The sequence below is a fragment of the Pithys albifrons genome, chromosome 9 (genome assembly GCF_047495875.1).
Source record: "Pithys albifrons albifrons isolate INPA30051 chromosome 9, PitAlb_v1, whole genome shotgun sequence".
Lineage (NCBI taxonomy): Eukaryota > Metazoa > Chordata > Aves > Passeriformes > Thamnophilidae > Pithys > Pithys albifrons.
Window position 1 is genome coordinate 30552971 of NC_092466.1, and position 12886 is coordinate 30565856.

At 40.2% G+C, this 12886-nt stretch overlaps 1 protein-coding gene across 1 annotated transcript; it reads right to left on the minus strand.

Moving 5' to 3' along the window:
- Nucleotides 1-1335: 1335 nt before the first annotated feature.
- On the minus strand, nucleotides 1336-11103 carry LOC139675458 (protein FAM13A-like). Its single transcript, XM_071563098.1, has 6 exons — nucleotides 11023-11103; nucleotides 9770-9944; nucleotides 9367-9576; nucleotides 7454-7637; nucleotides 1637-1772; nucleotides 1336-1365 (listed from the first exon to the last, which is right to left on the minus strand). Exons 1-6 carry the CDS (start codon nucleotides 11050-11052, stop codon nucleotides 1336-1338), a joined length of 765 nt encoding a protein of 254 aa, XP_071419199.1. The 5' UTR covers nucleotides 11053-11103.
- Between the last annotated feature and the right edge of the window lie 1783 nt (nucleotides 11104-12886).

The following is a 12886-nucleotide window of genomic DNA, read 5'->3' on the forward strand; positions in this document are numbered from 1 at the left end:
TCACTTTTTGTTTTCTTTGCTGGAACAAAATCATGCCCTTTTAATATGTTTAGTTTGTAAACCAAACTTTGATGTTTCCAGTTTAATGGACTTTGAGCAATTGTTATATTATGAAAGATACCTATCCAATGTGCTTAACTTCCTGCCAGAAATTACAAAAACAAGAACAGCCACAGAATATTGAGATCCCTTCTCACCCACAGATGGGACTTCTTTCATAAGCTTACCTCAGAGCAGGAGAGTGCCCCATGGCTATGCCTTGTCTGAGGTTTTATTAGACAACTTGAAAGGACCTTTTCAGCAGAATTCTTTCCCACAACACCATAATCCCAGACAGATTGTGACATTTTGCAGAATTACAGGCAATGAAGCTGGTTCTAAAACAAAAGTACTGCAACAGAAAGCCAAGTTTCCTGGTTCTCCAGTACCTTTGCAACTTCTTCTAGCTTTGCAAGCAGAAGCAGATACAATGAGACAGCTCATATTTTGACTTTGTATGGTCATTTGAGTACAGGTTGCAGAAATTCTCAAAGGTGGTAGTGACATGGGACTTCCTCAGAGAGAAAGGGGAGCCAGAGGTTTGGGCTCCAACACTGTTTTAGTGCGAAAAAGTCCCTGTTTTAGATTTGTGGCCATGACATGGCAGCAATATTCTAGAAACATCCTTGGATCAGTATATTCTGTTCTTTGTACCTACGTTTGTACAGGTTTTATTTTAAAAGAAAGCTCCCAAGGAGCGTTATAGTCTCAATATTCTGTTTGAGATATATAATATGTTCTAAATACTGAATTTGACTTTGAAGTTAGATGGTTTTTCTTAACAGAGATACTCAGAGAAAGAAGACAGAAAATTAAGGAGCAAACACAAATAGCATTATGTACATAGACATGCAATGCAAACCTCTTTCATTGCCCATCCCTTGACCTGGTAACGCTGCTGTCAGTGTAGTCCTAAGCCACAAGGAAGTGGGAACTGCACAGTGCAGTAATAAACTGTATGTGTTTCTACAACACTTCCTTCATGTCTTTTTCTAAAAATCAATTTCAAGTTAAGCACCAAAGATACATCACATCACAGACTGAAAATAAGATTGCTACTCACCCTCTCCCTAAACTAGCATTTGTCTATCACGTTTCTGTCACCAGGAGTTTTCGACAAAGAGGAAAAAAAAAAAGGAATCAAAGTACTAACAACATGTTACAAAAGAAAATGCCCAAGGAGAGGCTGAAACACACACTGTGACTTCTGAAAAAGGAGAGAGGATTTCAAAGCTTCTGGGTTTCCTTTCCTGCATCATTAATGTACAGACAAACACACACAAAATAAAAAGTGCTTCACTTGAGGAAAAACTCAGTGGCTTTGATCTAAAAAAGTTGGCATTAACATATTTAAAGTGGAACAATTTCAAATTTAGTTCTTGACCTTTTGCTTTTGCACTTACACCTTTTTTCCAACATCAAAATTTTAAATACCAGGTTTTCTCTCTGGCTAAAGTATGTCATGAATATTTACATTGCTGGCAATAAGCGACAATCATTACTTACGCTGTGTATAAGCAAATATATTTCCTTATGTAGGTTCCAACCTAATGAAGCACTTTTGATTACTTGCTGAATCAATCACTAACTTTCTTACCTGAAGGCCATCTGTTTGTCTCTGTGAGAAGCAAGGGTTCAGGTCAACAAAAAGCATCTCGTGGTGTTGAAGCAAATACAGCAGAAGGCCATTGTAAAGCCTTTGCTCTTCACAAGCCAAGGGACTGACAGGAACCCTAAGGGAAGAGAAGATGGATTAAGTATAGGAGCTCTCAGATCAGGGACTAATCAAGAGCCACACAGGGAGACAGACACCCAGTACCCAAGATAATTCAGCAAAGCAGCCAGTTGAGTGACTGAATAATAAAAAAGAAAACCGAGTGCCAGCTCCATTTCCAATAAGCAATTGTTGGGACAAGGACTGACAGTTTGATGGGTTCACACCACTGAGACCTTCACAGTGACAGAGCTCCAGTTTGCTGCAATGGTCCTATGGCAGCACAGCAAAATAGTTAGAACCTGACAGGAACTCAGAATCAAAGTTCATAAAATCAAGGATGAAGAGAACAAGAGTAAAAAAAAAGGCTCTAGAAATCTGCCAGCACTCGCTGACATTGGGCTGAAGAGAGTAGTTTTGTTCTAGCTTAGCTTATGAAGGTGAGCTTTGATCACTGGAATGTCTTATTACCAGAACTGTCTGGAAAAAGGGAAAAAAAACATAGGTAACAAACTGCTTCAGTGTACTTATTTATAAATCCACAGACATCAGGTACATCATGCAGTGGATCTTCTGGATGCCCACATTAATACGTTGGGTTTGGGGTTTTTCCTTTCCTTCTTGCTCTCCCCACATATCTATTTTTTAAAGCAAATAATAGTTGAACTTGTGCTATCCATGCTAAGTCAGAATAAATTAAAGTCAAGGGATTCTTTACATAGGATTCTACTCTCATTCCCTGAAGAACCTGTGTATTCCCCCTGTGAACTATTTGGAAGCTTGGAGAACATTTACATAAATGCTGTGGCCTTAATGGAGCTTCTCCAGCCATGCTGTACCAACTTGGTTCCACTCAGCACAATATTAATATTTAAACAAGAAATTCATAAACTCTAGAGACTAATGTGTAACACGAACTCACCAGTGTTCTGTTTGCCAAATCAGACATTCATTATTCATTTGCAGTTTTAAAGTACAAATACACACATTGGGGCCAGTACAATTGCTTTCATTCATGTTTGTTCTTCTTTTGTAAACTTACTGTTTCTGTAAAAACTTGAGTTTGGGCTCCTTTTGAAAGGAGATGGTTTAAGCAGAGTTATAGCCAGGTATAACACAGACAGATTTACAGGATAAACTGCTGTGTCATCATTTTCTTTAGGGTTGATCAATATTTTTCCTTCTTGGGTTCCTATTTTTCTTGGGATAGGCCTAGTTTCCCCACAAAAAGCAAGGCTGCAAAAGTAAAACCTAGTTGACTGAGCAACAGCTTTTCCTGCATACAAGAATCCCAAGAGTTTATTCATCACTTACCCAAACATTAACACCATCAACTCACAGGCTATACAAGCAATATTTTCAGTCTTTTATCTTCTTTTTTAGTTTCTTTCTTTATATTAGACATCTGTTTCCAAGGAACAGTGCATGGGCTACCCATGAAGATAAACAGCTCTCACCCCACTTACTGAGTCCCACTTCCCTTACCAGCAGCCTGTGCTTCAGGTTCCCAGTTCTCCTTTCACCTTAAAACAAACCAAAGCTATAGACAGGATGTGACCCTACAGCTGGCTCCATATGGCAGTGTCTCATCAGCAGATATTCATGGGTGGCAACAGGTATCTATTCCAAATATAAAGAATACATTTTTAGTTTTCTGTGCAGCCACCTTCCACAATGATGTTAATTAATTTCATAAAATAACCACTCCCTGCCTCTTCAGATGCTTCTGCTGCTGGCAGGAACTGTATTATCAGGTTGACAATAGGGGAACCAGGCTCACACGCTGCTAAATCCAGGAATATGATTCCAAGAAAAAAAATCTAGGAAGAGCACAGCTACTGAAGTATATTTTGCACTTCACTATAAAAGTCCTGCAATCAGTTTTAGTGCAAATTAAAGATAGGAGAACACTCAATATGAATAAGGAACAAGTAAGACCCAATCATCAGGAATCAGCCACTGGTTTCCTTGACTTTAAACTTTTCAAAATTCTTTGCCACAGAGCGCAAGCTACAAAATCCACACGGTCCCTTGCCTTGGCTTTGCCCAGGAGATTTGCCAAGGTTCCAGCAGAGGCTTGCTGCAAATTTACAGAAAGAATGAGTCAAAGTGAGCAGCAGCAAACAGCTGGCTGGCTAGCTGTTTGTGCACTTGTGCAAGGATTACTTGCTGAGGTTAGCACCAAAACCTCTTTACCCAGCCGAAGCATAACAAAGTATCCATGGGAATTTCACTAACATCAGTCCAATCTCTGATAGAAGTGCAGCAACACATTTTCCGAGGCATTACAGAGGACAGGAGGACATAAAACAGATCATGAGGGGGAGGAACAGCAGGAGAAATAAATAGTTCAGAGGATGAGGAGAAAGAAGTCAACAAGCCAAGTTAGAGAAGGGTGGAGCTGAGCAAAGTCTGGGGAGTAGCCAGCCTGAGACCTGACCTGCAAGTTATGCCTTTGGTTCCCTTACCTACAGAGAGGTGAGGACATGAAAGCTGCATCATGCAATGTCAAGACTGAGTCACAAAAGATCAGAAACAGATGCCAGGGTCTAAAATCCAAATGAAAAACCACATGAATGGTGATGGTGAAGCAATTTAACAACAGAGAAGATAGCTTAACTCAGTCTTATGGGACAAAAAAATAGCATGAGGAAGGAAGGCCAATAGAGGAAATCAGAAGGATCTCTTTTCAAAGAAGACTAAGGTAAAACCGAAACATTTTAGTCGGTTAAGCTTTTTCTAAAACATACCTTCTTTTCATATTCCCACTCTGGGTCCCACAACCCTGAACAGGAAGCACATATACAAATAACATAACAGAATTCTCCCAATATGAATATGATGTCAGTCAAATACTGAATGTAAGCTGCATTCAAGTAAGGGGCTGCAAGGGAATAAAAATAGGTAAGAGGCAGCTTATTTAACATTCAGCTTCACACAAACAGTGGTATCAATTTCCTAGCACTTAAAATCCATGATAATAATTTTCTTTGACCTTGCAACTACACTTTCAACATAAAAGCTCTGTTAAGGCTTGTATTTTTTTTCTGTTGCAATTACCATAGCTACTAATTGTGAGGTATATGCAGTTTAAGCTTGTAAAGTATAATGAGCAGCAAGTTTAATATTCTACTTTTTGTCCCCAAGGCCTGTATCTGGTCCATGTTCAGACTACTGAATACCCCTGCTTGGTCATTTCAGTGAAACCATAAGCATGGAAGGTCTCCACAAATAAAAGTGTCAAAAGATTGAGTCAGGTGATAATCATAGAGAGAATTTACACTTGAATATAAATAGATAAGAAATTTAAAGTAAGAAAGCTTATAAATGACCTAGTTTAGTTGTTCAATGTCAAAGAAGGAAGAAGAAATTGCACAAAAATGCAGATTGCCAGAATACAAGCAGACCAGCTTTAACACCTGCAATGGATTAATGCCATGAGTGGAGTTGACATTATATGCAGGAGGTTAATATCCAGCAATTGCACAGAGTTCTGCAGATTAGATTAGATCTAGAGTTGGTTTTCCTGTAATCTTCACATTTCAACTGAGCAATAATAGCAAGTACTACCCAAGGTCTCAGTTTCCAGTGCATCTGCACTCTGGCTGCCAAATGTTTCATGATGTGTCAGATAATTGCACTAATTCTGGCTCTGAAAGACAAAGGATATTTATGACTTTTCCCCCTGTGTCAGCAGATGTGGTTTGCCACAGCTGACTACCTTGAATTTTGCTGCTGTACAGGACAATACAAATGATTTACTCTGAATCACTGAAGGCCTCAGGTCATTCAGCAGGAAGAGATACAGCAATCTCACTGAGAGAAAATACCAATTGCAAGGCTCTTCTCTCCACCCAACTAATAAAAATGTGAATTATTTTTATGATCCTAGGAGGTAACCCTCCAAGGACAGCATTACTTAAACACTTCACAAAAAATGAGCTCTAAACTTACTGATTTCTCTCCTAGAGCTGGAGAGATCAGAATGACTAAAAAGCTGTAGATAACATTTATAGGGCAGACATACTTCTATTCATGGTAGCTGTTGTCTTGACAAGTCACTGGCAGGGAAACCTGGTGCTTCTCAGACAGGTCATTCCCACAAGCACTTAAGTTTGGAATTAAGTGTACTTTAAAAACAAGGCAGATGGATCTGTTCAGGAATGGCTGGACCATGTCCCAGAAGAGTTGGACATTTGTAAACTGAAGCAACTCATCAATCAATAAGGGAGCAAACTGGATTCTCATGTGCAGATGCAGAAATCAGTGGGCCCATGTTCAGACCATTTGGGAGTGGAAATAAGGGAACTAAGTCTTCTTACATGTGTGTGCACACACAGAAACCCCAGGTGATAGCAAAGGTCTCCTTATAGCAGAAGAGCAACTGTCAGTGAAGTCCTTTTTGAGTTAGTGAGGAAGTCAAGAGATAGAGTCTTGGTGAAGGCCTTTTACCTGTTTATAAGTATCTCCACACTGGGAAATAAACTTCATCTGTCTACACTGATTTACTAGCTAGCAAGCAGATATTAAGGAACTTGGGGTTTGGCTACAAAACTGCTCTGTCCCATCACCAAGTACCATCCATGGTGAAGTCTCTTCTCACAGGAGCAAATGGCATAACTCCTACCACATCACACATTGCTAGATTCATCTCCCTGACTATATTTGTGCTAAAGATACAAATTTATATTGCCTGCAAAGGTCATATACTGGTACACCAGATAATAAACCCACAGAGCAGGAAAGCAGACACAGAACTGTGAAACAGCAGCAAGGTTTAAGAGTCTGGTTCCCCAAAACAAAGCCTGTCATAGATTTCCAGTATGCTGGGTACAAATTTTGCTGAATATATACTTTTAAAATTAACTTGGCCTGCCATGTACACACAAAAAAGTGAACAACAAGGCTTTTTTTTACTGCACAGGAGATACTAATTGCTAACATATATACTTTATAAAGTGGCATTGCCTTGTAGTTCAGATTAAGCTGGCATGACTATGATCCACTAAAACAAAGATTTATAAATTGTGAGACAGCTATGAACAGTTTAACATCCTCTAGCATCAACATCTCAGTTGCACTGCAAAATCCTCCATTTTCTGATTACACTAGGCTATTCTTTCTCACCACCTTGACTTGCATGACACATGTCCTGCCTTCCCCTTTAAACATCCAGCTCTGTGTCCACTCACCATCATCCCAGACACACCTTCTGTAGCTTCAGCCAAGCACTCACTGCTTGAACACTCAGGGGGTTGTTGATTGGATGGCAACTTGTATTTTAGTGGCAAGGGCAGAATGAGTTGCTTCTCATTCTTGATAAAAGAGATGAATTTCTCTGTTATCTAATGCCATTACAGAGTCAAAGTCAATGTTATCTTTTTTGAATCAAGTCTAAACACTAAGTAGCCTCCATGACACTTGGATAAGGAGAGAGGAGAAGTTCTCATTAAAGAGCTCTTCAACTCTCATGTCTCTTCTCTTCAGATGGTTTCTAACATGAGGCTGGACTTGCCTAGGCAGCGCCCAACATGATGAAAGTGGTCAGCCACCTCAGAACCCATCACATCTGCCCATAAAATAAAGATTTACCTTTCAAAATGCTCCTCTTACATTTGGCCCTACAGTTATGACAGAAAACTTCATTGTAAAGTGTTGCCTGGCAGTTCTGTTTAAGGTGGGTAAATAGAGAGCACTCACTTGAACAGGGCAGGTCCAAACACAATGGAGAGGTTTTCCAGAGTCATGAAATTCACTGCACTGTATGTTGCTACCTTTAACAGGAAAGCAGACAGGAACTGAAGAAGGTTTTGATGGGCTTTGGGCAGGCAGCTGAGCAACTGTCTCAGGTTCTCTATGCATTCTGTTGTGTTGATTTTGTGCTCTGTTGGGGGAAAAAATTATGACAGATATTCCTAAAACCAACACAATTTCATCATAGACATTACTATAGATCTGAAAAGACATTTTAGAATATATTAGAGCAAAGTGTAGAACAAATATGTCCCAAACAAATAATTTGTACACTAAATTTTGACAACCATTTTCACAAATGAATATTTACGTACCATGGATTTTCCAGATACTGAATTTCACATACACTGTTTCTGCTATACTTCCTGTTATGACAGAATTATCCAGCACTTGCTGTTTTCTTAATGGAATTGCAGGCAGTAGTCATGTACCCAAATCCTTAAAGCTGTCTTTAAAGATGACACAGGGTTGTCAGCCTTAACTCTCCTGAGAGATTTTACACATACTGTATGATTCTCATTAAGGGAAATAAGAAATTGTACCATTTCAACCCCACATCATCTTCATTTCCTGACTAATTGGTAGCTCTCAGACTCAAAACATCTTTGCTCTATAAATATGCAACTGTAGTTACACAAGATGTGCTTAAAAGTCTAAATTGGGGGTACTTAGCATTTTCTTGGTTCTCCTTCTTCAAAGAAGGTTAACAAGACAGAAAATGGGTTCACAAGCAACTCCATTTGATCAGCAGTTCAGAATTAGTAGGATGAAGTCTCCTGGCTATTAGAATTGAGATGACAGTACTGCTCAGTAATTGGCAGCTGATGCTCAAATTTTTCACAGATCACCAGGACACATCTGCATAGCTTTGACATTGTGCATAGCAAATCATGGCCTAAAGGGTAATTGTAGCCCTAAAAATACATTTTGTACAGGCTAAGGCCCACGGTGCTCAACTGATTAATGAGAGAAAAGGAAAAGAGGATGGGGAAGGGGAAAAATAAAAATACTTTAAAAAAAACCCAGCAAGACAATTAAGAGTAAAGAAAAATGAGGTGCTTTCAAAAAACCATAGATCTTCCAGCATAGAATTTCACAATTCATGAAATTGATTCCTGTCTCTTTCTTTCCTTTTCTCTTTTTCTTTGCAAACACTTATACTGGCACCTAGAACAAAAGCAACCTGTAATCTAACCCACTTATTTGTATGTAAACACCTGAGTTAGTAATCAGTCAAAATCACTGGGTCCAATTGTCTGAAAACATTGTATCAGCCATTATAGATATGAATAGGGAACTAAGCAATGTTTTGCTGCAAGTATGGTCTTGCTTTTGCATTTTGAAAGCTTCATGCTGCTTCTCCCACTGCAGTCCAAGAAGATTACAGGAGGATTAGCAAAATAAATACTAATTAAAAATAAAGTTCTAAATTAGAACCGAGATGTACAAAAAAAGCTCCTGTAACAGGGAATGTTAAATGAAGAAAGAGCCTTCAGCTTGGAAAAGAGAGGAGTCAATGGCTATATTATGACATGAGCAGCATTATGATAGTGATTAGACCAAAAATAAAAATGTTATCTCTGGTACAAGTAAGGTATATATTTTGAAAAGAAAGCTTGCAGACAGGTGCTTTCTCAAAATCAGGATTGAATTGCAAGTTGTGTTGCCACAGGATGCTGGGGAGTCCAAAAGTCTTAGTGACTGTAGACAAATTCATAGAAACCTGGTCCATCACAGGCAATTAAACATCAGTCTCAGGTTAAGGAAACATAAAACCTTTCTTAGAGAAGGTGCATTGAACACACTCTCTCTCACTGCCAGAGAAAGGACAGAAGCTCAGAAAGTGCCTGGTTCTGTACCTTGGAAAGTTTTTAGCAAGCCAGAACAAATGTCTTCTGGAAAAATAGCCACTGGTAGTTCTTTCAGAAAGAGCTTCAGAAGACTGGCCACAGAATCAACATCTCCATCATTAATAAGGTCAACTTTTTCTCCTTGATTGTATTTCTGCTTCAGTTCCTTGATTTTATTTACTGAACCACCAATTCGAAATATACCAACACGCTCCAGACCTGTTTAGGAAAGACAAAACAGTAAGCAACATCTCAGTATGATGAGAACTGAGGCTCAAAAGCAAGAGCTCCTTTACGAAAGCATAGTACTTGTAAATACAGATTCTTTTTTTTTTCAGCATTTATAGCTGAAAAATACAGCTTAAATAAAGAATAACAGTTTTTAGAGGCCAAACAGGGAAAACAAACTTACCAAATACCTCTAGGTACTCCACCATCTCTGTCACAAGAGAAGGAACCCCACATTGTGTTGCATCCTGTAAAAGGGTTTCCAGAGGAACACCAAATGTGCTGCTTTCTCTATTGAACTGTAGGTCTGGCGAGACTTTATTTGTTGTGTGTCTGACTTGAACAGAAGAGCATGATTTCTGAGGAAGAAGAGCAGGCAAGTGATAAGCAGAGACTGGCTTTTATTATTGTAAGTTCCAAGGGTCTATTGCTTAGGTAGAATTATTCTACTTCTTGTAGCATCTTAGTACAGGTTTTATTTCTACCGCATATTCTTAAAATACTAATACTGTCATTCTTCTGTAGAGCTGAGACGGGACCTGTCATAGGATAAATCCCAGTAAAACCCATTCACATCCAGAGTCAGGGAAAGTGGGGCCTCACATCAAGGCAGATGCCCTGTTTAGGACAGGGAGGGGCCACTATTCCTCAAAAGAGGACAAAGCTGACCCAGCTCTAGTGCACAGCTTTCCAACACCATGAAATTTGTGAATTTCTACCCAATTCTTGAAGATAAAAAATTCAAAGTCCATGAAGGAACCTGAAGAGGAATTGAAGCAGCAGGTAACAGCACAAAGCTAGTAAAGAGCTCCTGCCTGCTCACCCAAAGATTCCACATTTCTTACCACAAAAACTGATATAAAACCACATGTAAGTCCACACTAGGAACACCCAGTTTTAACAGTATCTACATCTCATTTTAAAAGAGGATTTTAATTTTATTTTTAGCATTATCCCAACCCATTGTAAAACCAGTCTCTTCTTAAACATTTTCATTACCATGTTTTCAGAAGGGAAAAAAGAAAAGATTTTCCTATGGATTTGTAGCTGAACTGCTACAGTGAAGGTGTAGTTCACACACACCTGCAGAAAGCCACAAGCTGGAGCTCCAGGCCAGCCACACTGCCATGGCAAAGCACACTCACACCACTTGAAACAGCTGAACCCATTTAGCTCTTCAGTTTATAAGCAAGCTTAGAACATGATATTAATGTTAAGGCATTAATAATTACCTAAAAAGAACTAATATCAGCAAGTACCAAACAGATTTTCAGTATTTTTATACATAAGCTGCAAGGAGCTGCAAAATGCCTCTAATATATCTATTCAATGTTATGCTAAATCCCTTCCCTTTCAACAGGGGAAGAAGCACAACCTTCTCAGAAAGGAGAGAGGATGTAAGAAAGGACTGAAGAAGCCACATTCAATTTCACTTACGCAAATGGAAAGGGAGGCACCTGCTCCCATGTCAGACTGCAGCAGAGTGCCAGGATTTCAGCCGTGCTGCTCACAAGACACCATCACCTTTCTTCCCCTCACAAATCCATGCAGTCTGGCCAAAACCAATTGCAGAATTGCAGACATTGGGGTGTGCCTCCACAATTAATTTATCATAGCATAATTGCCAGGCATCATCTTAATCAGTAATTTCACTCCAGATTTTGTGGAAGGTAGAAATTAACTGCTAGTAAAAGTATATTCCTTGTAGCCAGCAGTTCCCTCCAGAGGCACTTTGCACAAGCAGAGGGCTGTGTTACCAGCAGGAGATGTTTCCATGGTGCCCAACACACAATGCCACAGTCCTGAAGCAGCTGATCCTGCCCCTGATATTTACTTTCAAGGGGGATTTTGCAATGCAGGTTTGCAGACATTAATACTACCTGCTAGCAGCAGCATCAAGTAAAATACTTTGAGATGGCCCACAGTGTATACTTATTATGGCTACATATTTATATAACACCTGCACAATCATTTTGCCAACAAACAAGCAAGGATCCATCCAGTCTTTAGAGTACAGTAGATGAGGATGTAGTGAAGCCCAACATCTCCTTTCTAATTCTTTCACATACAAAGACTCTCCCAAAAAACAGGCCACAAGGAAGTAAATAATGTTGCAGTTAAATCTAATTGGGGAAGACTCTTAATACAAATTTAGTAGGTACCCATGAAACAAAAATAAAACACACAAGGCAAAAAAACCCAAACAAAACAGGGGAATGAGACAGACCCCCTTGGTGGAGTATTAGAGAAGCACTAGAAAGTACTAGAACAAGTTCATCAGCCCACTGAGCTGCTGGTGCAGCACAGATGGCAGAGGTTATTCCCTCTTCCCTAGCAGAGAAAATACTACTTAAAAAATTGTTCAGACTTTTAGCCCACTTACCTCTCCACAAGATGCCACCAGGAGGTCTGGCCAATGCTATAGTTTAAAGCTTTCTTGCCATACTTGCCAGGATCATGCCAGACCAGCATCCTTCCCCGGCAGGATCAGCCTGGTCTCATCACTGCAGGTGTGCTGCACCTGGGCAACATCTCTGCAGACAAGCTCCACCTGGGCTCATCCCACTGTGGCTGCCCGAGGGGCCCTGTCCCTGCCCTCCAGCGCTGCCCCACCACCACATCAGCCATGTTATGGCTAAGCTGGTCCAAGCTGTTGTGCCCACAACTGGTTTTGTGGCTGAAGGTGCTGTCTCTGCTGTGCTGCTCCATACAAAAGTGACTGCTAAAACAGAAAAGAGTGTGTTGGTTCTCCTGTATCACCCTCTCACAGCACCACACTGTGCAGTGCTCTAATCAAGGATGATATAGGGGGCATTTTGATGTGTGTCATCTCCTCCCTGCTGCATTCAAATCCTCTGCCCTCCAGCCACCATAAGCAGTGCTTTCCCACCCTCCGTGCCTTCACACACTTCAACGCTGTGCTTGCAAGGAAGGAACTGCTCCCCCAGCTCTGGTGGATCCCTTTGGGATGGCACCAGGCACTCAGAACCACCACTGACTCAGCTGACCATGCCAGTGAGCTGGCAGCAGTTTGCATTCTGCAGAGAATCATTTCAGAAAAAGGCTTCTCCAAAAATTATGAACTAAAAGTAAAAAATCAAAAACTCTCTAACTCTTGGATCTTTGCCTCACAGCACATTTCCATGTTCCATCTTAGTAGATGCCATAGGAGTCATCGGGCTGACATGTCGCTCCCAAATGTAAATTGTAAGCAAATACCTTTTAAAGCAACAAGTTCTCTGTCTGAGCAGCAAGTACAACTTTTTGTCTGTCGAGTCATTACAGGGCAAACAAGGCAGCA